Source organism: Triticum aestivum, unplaced genomic scaffold, assembly GCF_018294505.1.
Source record: "Triticum aestivum cultivar Chinese Spring unplaced genomic scaffold, IWGSC CS RefSeq v2.1 scaffold45361, whole genome shotgun sequence".
Classification (NCBI taxonomy): Eukaryota; Viridiplantae; Streptophyta; class Magnoliopsida; order Poales; family Poaceae; genus Triticum; species Triticum aestivum.
In genome coordinates, this window is record NW_025226366.1 from 2,181 (window position 1) to 14,658 (window position 12,478).

The 12,478-nt window shown below is 44.1% G+C and overlaps 1 protein-coding gene across 2 annotated transcripts; it reads left to right on the forward strand.

The window, feature by feature from the left end:
* Positions 1-2,158: 2,158 nt before the first annotated feature.
* On the forward strand, positions 2,159-4,897 carry LOC123172593 (protein FAR1-RELATED SEQUENCE 5). Of its 2 annotated transcripts, none has more exons than XM_044589538.1 (2): positions 2,159-2,405; positions 3,816-4,897. In XM_044589538.1, exon 2 carries the CDS (start codon positions 3,852-3,854, stop codon positions 4,749-4,751), a length of 900 nt encoding a protein of 299 aa, XP_044445473.1. In that variant the 5' UTR covers positions 2,159-2,405; positions 3,816-3,851; the 3' UTR covers positions 4,752-4,897. The 2 variants fall into 2 exon arrangements, with proteins under 2 accessions (XP_044445473.1, XP_044445474.1); XM_044589539.1 differs by having other exon boundaries at positions 2,159-2,401.
* The last annotated feature ends 7,581 nt before the right edge of the window (positions 4,898-12,478 follow it).

A 12,478-nucleotide genomic window follows, 5' to 3' on the forward strand; every position in this document is an offset into this window, starting at 1 on the left:
TATCCAGAGTTGGCCCGAATTGTGTGTTGTAGTGTTTGCAAAATTTAGTCGACAGAAGTACTCTAGACACATGAATACATTCTTCACATTGCAGTAGACTAGTTCTGTAGATGAGTATGCACACCAGTTCGAGGAGTACATGCATAAAATTCTGATGTCTCTTCATTCTAGTGCAATGGGTGGCCACTCGGGCTTTCAAGCCACTTATCGAAGGATCAAGGCCCTTTTCTCTTGGCCTGCTATGAAATAAGGCATACAACAATATGTTAAAGACTGTCCAATCTATGAACAAGCAAACGTGGAGCATATCGAGAAACCTGGCTTATTTAGTCATCTGCATATTCATACAGAAGCATGGAATGTGATTACTATGGATTTCATCAGCGGCCTACCTAAAATTAAGAGTTATGACACTATTCAGTCATTGTGGACAAATTTGCAAAATATGGGCACTTCATTCCCATGTCCCACTCATTTACTACCTTCACAGTGGCTCGGACTTATTTAGATCATGTATACGAACTCCATGGCCTTCCTCAAGTCCTGGTCACAGATCGAGACCCACTATTTACAAGTACTGTCTCACAAGAACTCTGTAGGTTGACTGACACAAAGATGATAATGAGTACAACAAACTATCCTAAAACCGATGGACTGTCTGCGAACTTAAATCAGCGCCTGGAGACTTTTCTGTGTTGCATGGTTCATTCAGCTCCCAAAAAATGGGTCTACTTGCTATCTCAAGCTGAGTACTAGTACAATACTAATTACCACTTCGGTTTGAAAAAAAACATTTTCAGGTGTTATATGGCTACAAACTGAGGCACTCGGGCATTGCTAATCTGCAATCTTCAACATTGAATGATCTGACTACTTGGCTAGCAGAGCGCAATGCTATGACCACTTATATATGTGAACACCTCTTACGGGCACAATAATAGATGAAGACTCAAGAGGACAAGCAGCGTTCTGACAAAGTTTTTGAAGCGGGCGATTGGGTGTTTTTGAAATTCCAGCCTATATGCAGTAGTCTGTAGCAAGGCGCACTAATCACAAGTTGGCTTTCAAATATTTTGACCCTTATCAAGTGCTCAAAAGAATTGGAGAGGTTGCCTACCGTCTACAACTTCTGGCCTCAAGTAAAATTCACTCAGTTGTGTATGTTTCCCTACTGAAACCAGCCGCAACACCTGAGGAGCAGACACCTACATCAACATCGCTATAGTATGCTCAAGTGTGCCTGCCATGGCCAAACCATGTCAGGTCCTAGAGTCTTGGCTAGTACGCTTTGGAGAACGCACCAGGAAGCAGTTCAAGGTTGTCTGGAGTGGATTACCGACGACGGTGGCGACTTGGGAATGGACGAGTGTGCTATCTGAACTAACGGCAACTTGAGGACAAGTTATTTTCAAGGAGAGGGGAGTGCAACAACCAACTGGGTTGTTGGGCTGTGTGGGGACGGACTGCACCGTGCTAGCGTGTACTGTAGAGTATTTAGTCTTGTCGTGCCTTGTGGAAGGGCACCGATGAATTGTAATGACTGTAGTCATCTTATCCCCTTGATTGTATCTTCTTTTCCCCAAGTCAACTTCCTTCTTCTCTTTGAATCTCTCTGAAACTCTGAGATCTCTGAACCACACCCTCCCCATGGCAGGGAATGCTATTTGTACCGTTGCATTTTTTTTCTAAACTTGTCACACACATCTGAATATCTAAGAACTTAAAAATGGAAATTATATAAGGAACAAACCTTGCCGGTGACCTAGAACATTTAATTTGACAGCTCGACCCTGAGTGTTCTAAACGGACCTGCTTGGTTAGTGCCCGTCGGGAAAAAGTAGTGCGTGACCACTGCCTGAGATGTTGAAGAAATTTTCCTGGATAGGCTAGCTTGTGACATGTGTGTGTGTGTTGGTGCCTGTCTGGATAGTAGTTTTAATATAAGTCAAATACGATGTGGTCCAAATAAAACATGAGTAATAGTACTATGAGAGGTCTTGGCTGTCAGGACGCGTCTAGTGGGCGGCCCACTGCCCACTAGTGCGATCGAGTGGCCAGCCCAAAAAGGTAAGCCATGTCCCCCCATGGTACAAAAAAGGAAGGGGACAGGCTGCCACCAAACCTGATCGAGCGGCCCGTACCCCACGCTCCCAGCGCCTCCCACGCCCGCTTGCCCCCACGTCCCAGCGTACCTACCCAGCACCCCCACGCCCCACGTACCTACCCAACGCCTCCCACGCCCCATGCTGCCTTCTTCTTCTTCACGAAAGAAACGGATCCAAGTCCTTCCTTCCTCCTCCTATACAGCCGCCATGGGAGAACCAAAGTAGAAGAAGGATCTGCTTCAAAAGAGAAAATCTAAGGGCAGGGTGGTCAGAGCCATATCAGGCAACAACATCAAGTAGGTAATCCCCCTCTGCCCCTCTTCACTTCCCCCCTTTTTCTGCTGCATATGTAGGCAAATGTAAATCCCCTTCTCCATGGATCTAGGACAAATCGATGGAGAAGGTGCTTCAAAAAAGAGGTGAATCTGGCACATCACACCAGCCTACTTGATGTTACTGCTGGATGTGTTAAACAAGCCAAAAACTACTTGATGCATGCCAAACAAGTTTCTCCCACATGGATGTGTTAAACAAGCCAACTAAAAACGAGTTCTCTGGCCAATTAAAACATGATTAAAGCCAACTCAACAAGCATTGTAGCCAAAAACTAAACATGCATTCTACCAACTTGTAGTTATTGTTTGTAAATGAACAAATTGACTGTCCAATAGATATGTGCAATGAAAAATTCTTAAATGTGCAACTGAACATGCATCCCAGCCAATTGAACCTATATTTTGGCAACTCGGCATGCATGCTAGCCAAAACTAAAACATGCATTGTACCCCACGTGTACTCGGCATGCATGCTAGCCAAAACTGTAGTATATGTGCAAATAAAAACATGTTTTCCCAACTAAACATGCATGTTGGACAAAACTAAGAAAATATATCCTGGCCAACTGAGACATCTATTCTAGCCAACTGAATACATTAACTGTCCAACTGAACATGCATGTTGGCCAAAAACTAAAATAAATGCAACCTGGCCAACTGAGACGTCTATTCTAGCCAACTAAAAACATTGAATGTCCAACTGAATATGTATGCTGTCCAAGTGGAAAAATGCATCCTGGCAATTGAGACATCTATTCTAGCGAAACCAGAAATCTGTAGTGCGACAGCAAAAACACAAGAACTTTTGTCCATGGCTAATGAAGCCACAAAACATATTAACATATTCACGCATATAATCTTGTCCCACACATATATTCTGGTCCCACACCTATTGCAAAGATATAGTGGAAAAATATGTTCAATATACCGGAACTAAAAACATAACGGTGATGAAAATATATAACTATAATCTGTCCTCCAATTCTTCTTTCTTGTTTCACCTGGATTTTCCGTCTCAAATGTAACATCAAATTATGTGTAGAAAAATCTGAAACAGCTCCTTGCCAACATAGAAAACCTACAGATCATTGCAACAAAACAAAGGGAAAAAGTCAGAAAACTCTGTAGTAAAAAGAAGTCATGCTCTTGCCAGCTATTTACTGCAAACTGTGCAACTAACATAACAACTATGTGCAAACAAAAAAATTCATAACTGTTATAATAAAGATTATGCTACAGTCATGTTGCTTTTAGAACTAATATTGTCACAAAATGGTGTGCAACTGCCTATTTACTAAGTTTTTAGGTTGTTCGAAATACTCTTTTCTGTGGTTACCAATAGATGACATCAATCTCTACTTTTTTATATGTGCAGGGAGTGTGTGGCAGCATCCAAAAAAAGGAAGAAAAAATGCTTGATCTCAATGAGTTGCCTCCTGATCTCAATGAGCTTCCTCATGATACGGATCAGCAGCAACCCAGCATGCAACAAGGAAAATGGACAGAAAATGGTCGATCTGTTTACTACACGCAGGCAAGTCATGATGGTAACCCTATGGGCCATGACAATGTGGCAGGCCAGTCATCAGACCGTGGTGCCCCTGTAGTGGTGTCTTTGCAGTCAGAGAGCCATGCTCTAGATGACACGGGAACCGAGGCAAATGTTCCTGGTCCAACCAGGACTGAGCTAGGAGCTGGGGCTGTTGACGGAGCTGTCCAAGGAGAAGAAGGAGAGGATGAGGCTGGTTCTCAACCTATGGAACCCTATGTTGGCATGAGGTTTGACAACCTTCAAATTGCTAAGGATCACTACAACAGCTACGCACTACGGATGGGTTTCTCTATCAAGATGAACACATCTAGATGGACACCCTGCACCAATGAATTGATAAAACAACAGTTTTGCTGCAACAAGTTCAAGAAGCCCAAAGCTGATGATGGAGGAGCCGAGGCTCCTCCTATCCTGGACCCTATTCCAGATCCAAAATCTGTTGACAGTGATGAGGAGATGGAAGTAGAACCTCCAATATTTGCTGAAGAGGAGGCTGGTACTAGTAAGAAGAAGAAGAAGCGCAAACGCGAGATAATAAAGCAGACTCAGTGCAAAGTGAAAATGTTGGTGAAGCTGATAGATGGGCGATGCAAGGTGACGCACTTTGTTCGTGACCACAGTCATCCGCTCGTGAACAAACCTTCATTATCCAAATACTTGAGATCCCACCAAGGCATCTCACCTGATGAAAAGGAGTTTCTGCGCATCTTGTATAACTGCAACTTGACTACATGTGTGGTGTTTTTCTATATCCCTTAAAGAATTAAGTTTTCCTCTAGGCAGTCCAGTGTGCAACTGTTATGGTACTACTGTGCAACTGAAATGACTTAACTATGCAACTGGTGTCCAACTTCCCATGTTGTTTGTATATCACTTTTGGTGCTTGTTGTGCAACAAGATTGTCTTTACTGTGCAACTACACAATGTCCTGTATGCAAAAGGTGCAAAAGTGTTTTTAAAAAGGTGCAACTAGGTGTCCATTTCCTGCGATTATCTTCTGTGCCAACACATGTCCTATTACTGTGCAGCTGGATGTGCGCATTCGTGCAACTAAAAAAGGATATACTATTTGTTTTTGTATTATGCAGGATGTATGATGCATGTAATGGCAGAGTTCTATGGATCTGAGATGATGGTGCCATTTGGACCAAAGGCAATAACAAATCTTTGTACAAGTTTTCGTAGAGATGACACAAAGGAGGGTGATCTGATTGAGACAATTGCACACTTCAAGGATATACAAAAAAACCGATCCAAACTTCTTCTATAAGGTGAAATATGATGAAGAGGACAGAGTTGTCAACATATTTTGGGTGGATGGCTTAGCTTGAAAAGCTTATGTGGAGGCGTACCACGATTGCATATCATTTGACACCACCTACATGACCAACATGTACAATATGCCGTTAGCGCCCTTCATAGGAATAAACCGACATGGCCAATCTTTCATGCTGGGTTGCGCGTTTGTGATGCAGGAGTTGGCATCGAGCTTTGATTGGGTCTTTGGTGCATTCCTAGAGGCTATGGATGGCAGACCTCCTGACAACTTCATCACCGATCAGGATGGTGCAATGAGGCAGTCAATATAGAGCATCTTTCCAACCACCGTGCATCGCTGTTGTCGATGGCACATCATGAAAAAGGCTCAGGAAAAAGTTGGTTGGCTGTTGTGCCGGAATCCAGGACTCTCTGATGATTTCAACAAGTATGTTGACTTCAGCTTCACTATAGACGAGTTTGAGCAGAATTGGGCTGGGTTAATGGTGAAGTACGAGGCTATGACACACACGCACTTTGAGAAGTTGTACGAATACAGGTCAACTTGGGTGTCGTGCTACTTCAAGCATAGGTTCTTCTCGTTCCTACAGTCTACATAGCGTAGTGAGGGGTTCAACGCCATCCTGAAAAGATATGTGAACCCACACAACTCAATGCTGAACTTCGTCAAGCAATATGAAAAAATCCAGAACCACATCCTTGCCAAGGAAGGCTGCAATGATTACAGGATAGAACACCTTGAGATTGAGCTGTGGTCCAACTTCCCAATAGAGAAGCAAGCTTACAAAACCTATACTAGGGACCTTTACCGCAAGTTCAGAGAAGAGTTTGAGCTAATTGGACGTTATAATGCATTCCAAGTTGGTGCTGATATATTTGAGCTCAGACCGAACCAGGAATTTGTTGCCAAATATGGTTCTCGAAACTACTTGGTGCAGGCAAGGGTGGAGGAGGGTTCCTATTTGTGTGAGTGTTGTAAAATGGACAAGGACGGCATCCTCTGTTGCCACATCCTCAAGGTGTTCACCCATATTGGAGTTGATGTCATACCGGAAAGGTACCTGCTAAGACGGTGGACACCTACTACTGTACCTAGTGCGCCAAGGACTGGTTATGAGCAACCGGATGAAATGCATCCTCAGTCAAAGAAGCAGATAAGGGAGAGGAACATGATATACGATTTTCGGAAACTAGCAAAGTTTGCGAGTGGTTCTGATCCAGCACAAGCATATGTGCGCAGCATGTACAGAGATCAGCCACCTGAACAAGTCCAAGAAAAAGAAAAAAACCACTGCTGCCACGGGGCCATCAGATGATGGCAACCCTCGAGAACCTCCTCCACCTCCAGGAAGCAATCAGGGGGCTCATTATCCAGGTAATTACCTGCCCTAACTCCTGATCTAACTAGGTGTGTAACTTCAGTTGCACACATCATTGTGCCAAGTTGCACACATCTTGGTGGCCAGTTGCACAGAAACAGGCTGCGTAGTTGCGCATGCTGTGTTAGTTCAAGCATCGAGATAACACAACTAACTTGTTTTTCCTGTTCTGGATATAGATGATGTCAACCCTCAAGGACCTCCTCCACCTCCTGGCTGTACACGGCATCCTCTGCCACCTCCTCCCCCGCGTGCTCCTCCCAATGGCCCTACAGGCAGCACTCAGGGGGCTCATCGTCCAGGTAATTACCTGCCCCAACTCCCCATCAAACTAGGTCTGTAACTCCAGTTGCACACATCATGGTGCTCAGTTACACAGAAACATGCTACCTAGTTGCACACGCTGTGTTAGTTCGAGCAGCAAAGATAACACAACTAACTTGTTTGTCCTGTTCTGGCTATAGGTGATGCTAACCCTCAAAGACCTCCTCCCCCGCTTGGCCCAACTAGCAGTGCCCTGCGTGCTACTCCCAATGGACCTATAGGCAGGACTCAGGGGGCTCATCACCCAAGTAAAATACCTTCCCCAACTCCCAACAAAACTAGGATGTGTGACTTCAGTTGCACATATCATAGTGCCCAGTTGCACAGAACAAGCTGCCTAGTTGCGTGTGCTGTGTTAGTTTGAGGATCAAGCTAAAAATCTAACTTGTTTTTCTTGTTCTGCCCATAGGCGATTACAATCCAAGTACCATGACGGGTCGTGCTACTATAGGTGTTTTTTTCAACTTAACTTGCACACAGCAACCAGTTAGTTGCACAACATGGGCTGTGTGGTTGCAGAGAACATCAATGCTGGTTGCACAACAAAAAATACTAATTTTTTTATATGATTATTACACAGGTGATCGTGATGGTCCTACTGCCCCGTTGGAGGTTGCATCCCCTGCACAAGCTTCTGATGATTTTGTGCCCAGGGATCCTCCAAGGTCTACTACAAAGGGTAGGGCAAAGAGTCGACGGTACAAATCGGCGCTAGAGCTACACCCAAAGAAGAAAAACAAATGCAGCCAGTGCCAATCTACAGAGCACACTACTGGTGTGTGTCCACTCAGGCTACTGTGATTCTGTTTCATCGTTTGTAACTTTGAGACAAAAAAGGAAAAGAATGATGTTTTTTAGCAATGTTGGGACCAAGTGGACACATTCAGCATCTATGATTTCTCTTTATCTAATTTATGCTCATTGAATTAGTTCATGCACTGTGTAAACAAGGTTGCTATTTGTGCCTTTGTTGGCAACTGGTTAAATATTTAGTTGTTGAACAATTGTATGTCCAGTGCTCTTAATGTATCAACAAAAGTGATGATATTGACTTGCAAACGGAATTACTACTAGTGTGCAACTACAAAATCTGCATAGAAGTTGTGCAAACCAACAACTTCCTCCATGGAGCAGAGAAAGAAAAAGAGTACTGACCTAGTCCTTGTCGTATCTCAGCAACTTCCTCCATGGGGCGGTGTTGTGCACGCTGATGACCCAATCATATGCCAGCTTCTTCCTAATGTTGAGTACTTCCTTGGGTTCGTAGTTGGGCAGTTGGCTATCGTTCCACTCAGTGGCGTTAAGCAGTGCGAACAGCCCACACTCATTACTGTGATGGGCAAGAAAGAAAATTTGTCACATAAAATTAAAACCAATAAAGATAATGCACTCTGTGCAACTGCTTATGTTCTACTGTGCAACTGCTTATGTTCTACTGTGCAACTGTTTATGTGCCATTGTGCAACTGCTTATGTGCCACTCTGCAACTGGCTAGATAATCCATTAGAAACTCATAAAAATGATAAACAGATTGCAGACTAGTACTGTGTCTTAAAAATCTAAAGATTGCACATGTAGAAAAATTTAAAAACTACAAAATGATGGTAAGAAATTGAGAAGAGAGCCATGCTTATTGTCTTACTTGCCGAGTTGCTTATGTACGTCAATGTCAATAATCTGGAAGTGCTCGATGCTGAACTTTGGGTAATGCTTCCTCCATAGCTGGCGTACTGCCCACGCGATGGTAGAGGCGGTGGTCATCAGCTCAATGTTGTCCAGCGTCCTGTTTGAGTCAAGAACTTTGAAGCGTCCGTCCCTCAAGTTGACATTGAAGACCCAATAATGCCTCCCTCCCTCCTTATCGGTTACATCATCGCACTCGAGCACCGGCAGCATGACCTGCAAGCGTGAACGATTTCAGACACAGATACAGGCTGTAGCTAAGAAAAAATAGTAAAAGACTTGGTCAAGTTAAAAACAGGTTGCAACAAGTATGTGCCAACTAACAGATGCGTCATGTGCAACTGAACATGCTATGGGTGCCAACTAAAAGAGATGGATCATGTGGGCACAACACTCACCAAGTCCTTCTTGTCGAGACGGTTCTTGTAATCAAACTTCTTGTTTCTCTCATTCACGTTGTGGGTCCCTGCTGTAAATTCATCTGCAGAGATTATAAAGCATGGCTCAAACTCCTTAGTAGATGAAAGGCCTCCCTCAATTGGTCAACAAAAAAGTGCTACAGAACAAAGATGAGGGTAAAGAAGGTTTTGGAAAAACTTACAGAAAACCTCAGTGGCATAACAACCTTCTTTGACCCTTCTGGTAAGTTCCCCATGCTGTGTAAGATTCCAGTCTCAATAACAATTTTTGACAGCCATTGAACCGGCTTCATCGAATCAACTAACTCCTTTAAAGAAATGTAGAAATCACCATACCTGATTATCTCAGGGCTGAATTTTTTTTTGAAAGCAATAAAAAGACAAGTTAGCTCAAAGGGTCACAGCAGCAAAAAAAAAATGTGCATGAAATTGAAAACAGAAAAGTGTGCAACTAAAAGCCCTGTTCTGTGCAACATGCTATGCTTTCTGTGCAACTAAGTGGATGGTCCTGTGCGACTGAAAAAGATATGTATGTAGGCCATGGGGAGTTAGTTTACCTGGTAGCTTCATCATTTGCTCCTTCGTGATGCCTAACCCAATACAAGAGGGCAGCGTAAAGCTTTTTCACTGCCTCATTGGAGCTGAAAGTCTTCTTCTTGTTGTAGTCAATGAATGGAGACCTTTGAGATGTTGCTGGCCTTATTACCCTCCTCTGTCTTCGTGCAATAGGTGGTCCCGAAGAACTGCTCATGCCAACTTCTGGTTCTGCGCATATCGGGGTGTGGCAATTCTCTAGTGATCCAACATCTAGCTCTTGAGCTATTACCTTGCCAACATCAGTAGCAGCGCATCCTTCATTCACAGCTGCTGGGTCCAACTCACACTCATCAATAGAAATCACACCGGCTTTCGCTGTTTCTGCTGCTAGAGCAGGTGCTGGAGCATGACCATCTATGCCGAGGTTAAAAGATGGTGCATCACAGAACCCGTCACCATGATAAGACTTTGATCTTCGTATGGTTCAAGGACCAGGGCATCTCCTTGCGGCACAAACATGGGTGCATCGTTCACTGACTTGGTTCGCGATAGTGTTGTAGTTGGCGGCCTTGGAGGCTTGCACCTACTTATAATCTTGAACACCTCCTCTTCTATTAATGGTTGCTGAAAGCCAGCTCTTGGTGATGGAGGCTTGCTTGGCTGCTGTGTGCTGGCTCTTGGGGACGACAATTTGGTAGTAGGATCACCTCCTTTTGTGTTTGGCATTGAATCATCTCTATGAGTAGGCACCTTGGGGCTTGCAGTTGCAGTGGTGCCTTCATGAGCAGCTGTGGTGGTTTTGACTGTGACCACGCTGCTAACTGACACATCAGTTGGCACACTGGTATTTGTAGTTGGCATCTTTCCAGTCAGAGTTGGCAGCAACCTAGCAGAACTTGGCACCCCTGCATCAATGGCTGCGGCTCGCAGTTCTCTCTCGTCTCTGAACCCCAAACCTCCTGTGGCCTGTTCCCCTTTGTGCCCCTAGCAAACTTGACAATCTTTTGCTGCTTAGGTGGTTTTGGTGGGACTGTTGAAAGGGGAGTCTTCCCCTTGATCTGTTGAACTCCTGTGATGGTGGTTGGCTCTCTGCTCACTACAGTTGGCATATCAATTTGAAGCATAACTTCCTTGACCATATTTACTTCAGCATCTGCACTCACCATCTTCTCCTTGGTTTGAGGCAACTGCCGATTCTTCTTCATTGAAACTGCTTTACGCTTCTGGACCACATGAGGGTTTGCCATGGATGTTGCCTTCCTCTTGCCGGAGCTTAGGTCTGGAAGCTGCTTCAAATATTCCTTGTATTTTTCCTTTGAATGAACCCAGTCAAGACCCTTTCCTGCTTCCTCCATGTCAATTTGATTCTTTTCAGGTACACTTGATAAAAACAGGCTCTTGTCAGTGGCAAAGTTGATCTTCTCACACATATCTTGGTCGCTAAAATCTGGCACGGGAAAGGTGGTTGGCAAAGCTGGCTTCAAGTTGTAGAGCTTGAACATATCAATGTTGTCCTGAGACTCTGCTTCGTCATTTTTCTTTGACTTTGACAAATCCTTGCCCTTCCAGCAAGTTTTGTCAATTAACATCTGTAGTGTGCTCCTGCTACTCAATGAATTGTTGCTGCTGGCAGGGGTGGCAGAAGTGCTAGTCCTCCTGGATGCGTTGCCGCCTGTACCACCAGAACCAGGGGTGTTGTCATCATCATCGTCATTGCTGCTGTCGCTACCTCCATTGGATCCCACTTTATCATCACCATAACCATCCTCGTCTTCTTCATCGTCGTCTTCTTCCCTCTCACTGCCATCAACTGCTGCGCCTTTGTCTTCTCCCCTCTCACTGCCATCAACTGTTGCACCTTTGTCCCCGTCCACCTCTTTGGCCTCACCTTCTTCTTCCTCCTCCTCTGCCTCACTATCTTCTTCCTTGTCCTCCTCCTCTCATTTGTCCTCTTATTGTTTGTCCTCCTCGTCCTCCTCCTCCTCTGCATCTTCTTCATTGTCATCCTCATCCTTGTCCTCCTCTTCTGATTCATCCGCATCTATGTCGTCATCATCGTCAACATCTATCGCTGCTTCCATTTCCTCATCTTCTTCTGACTCATCCTCAACAAATTCTTCTTCTTCTTGTATAGTTGACCCCCGTCTCTTTCTTTTTGGAGCACGACATGATGCCCCGGTTTGCATTGATGGTTGCTGTACGTAAGGATCAATATCCGGTTCCTCGTCATCGATCTTGGCAACTGCTTCAATGAAGGTGCCAACCTGTTGAGTTACAGCCTTGCACATGTCATTGACCACTTTCGCAATCTTTGCATTTTTATGCATCAACAAAAAAAAAGATTCAGTACTGATTCAGTTAGAAAAAAATAAAAAGTAAAATGTCTGTAACTGACCATGATGTGATAAGCAAAAACCGACTAATACACACTTTCTGGCCAACTAAAAACATGATTCTAGCCAACTACACATGCACTGTGGCACAAACTAAAAACATGCATTCTGCCAAGTTGATGTCAATGGTTGTAAACGAACACTTTGACTGTCCAAAAGAACATGTGCAACTATAGAAGCTTATATGTGCAACTGAACATACATCACAGCCAACTGAATCATGTATTCTCGCAACTACAAATGTTATACATGTCCAACTGAACATACATCCCAGCCAAAAGGAAATGTTGGTAAGTGGTACAAATTTCTGTATGCAAAACACTATCCTGCGGATTGTAGGTTATTGGTAACTTGGATGCCACGAATGCTTCAGCTTGCAAAATTCCACCAAACAGTGGTGTCTGCTCTGTGCCTCTATACTCCTCTTTAAGCTGATGTAAAAAAAGAGAAAAAGAAAAGAACAAGGTTATCAA

Bases quoted from the DNA above. Each gene is read 5' to 3' on its own strand.
- LOC123172593 (XM_044589538.1), top strand. From the start codon at position 3,852: ATGCTTGATCTCAATGAGTTGCCTCCTGATCTCAATGAGCTTCCTCAT.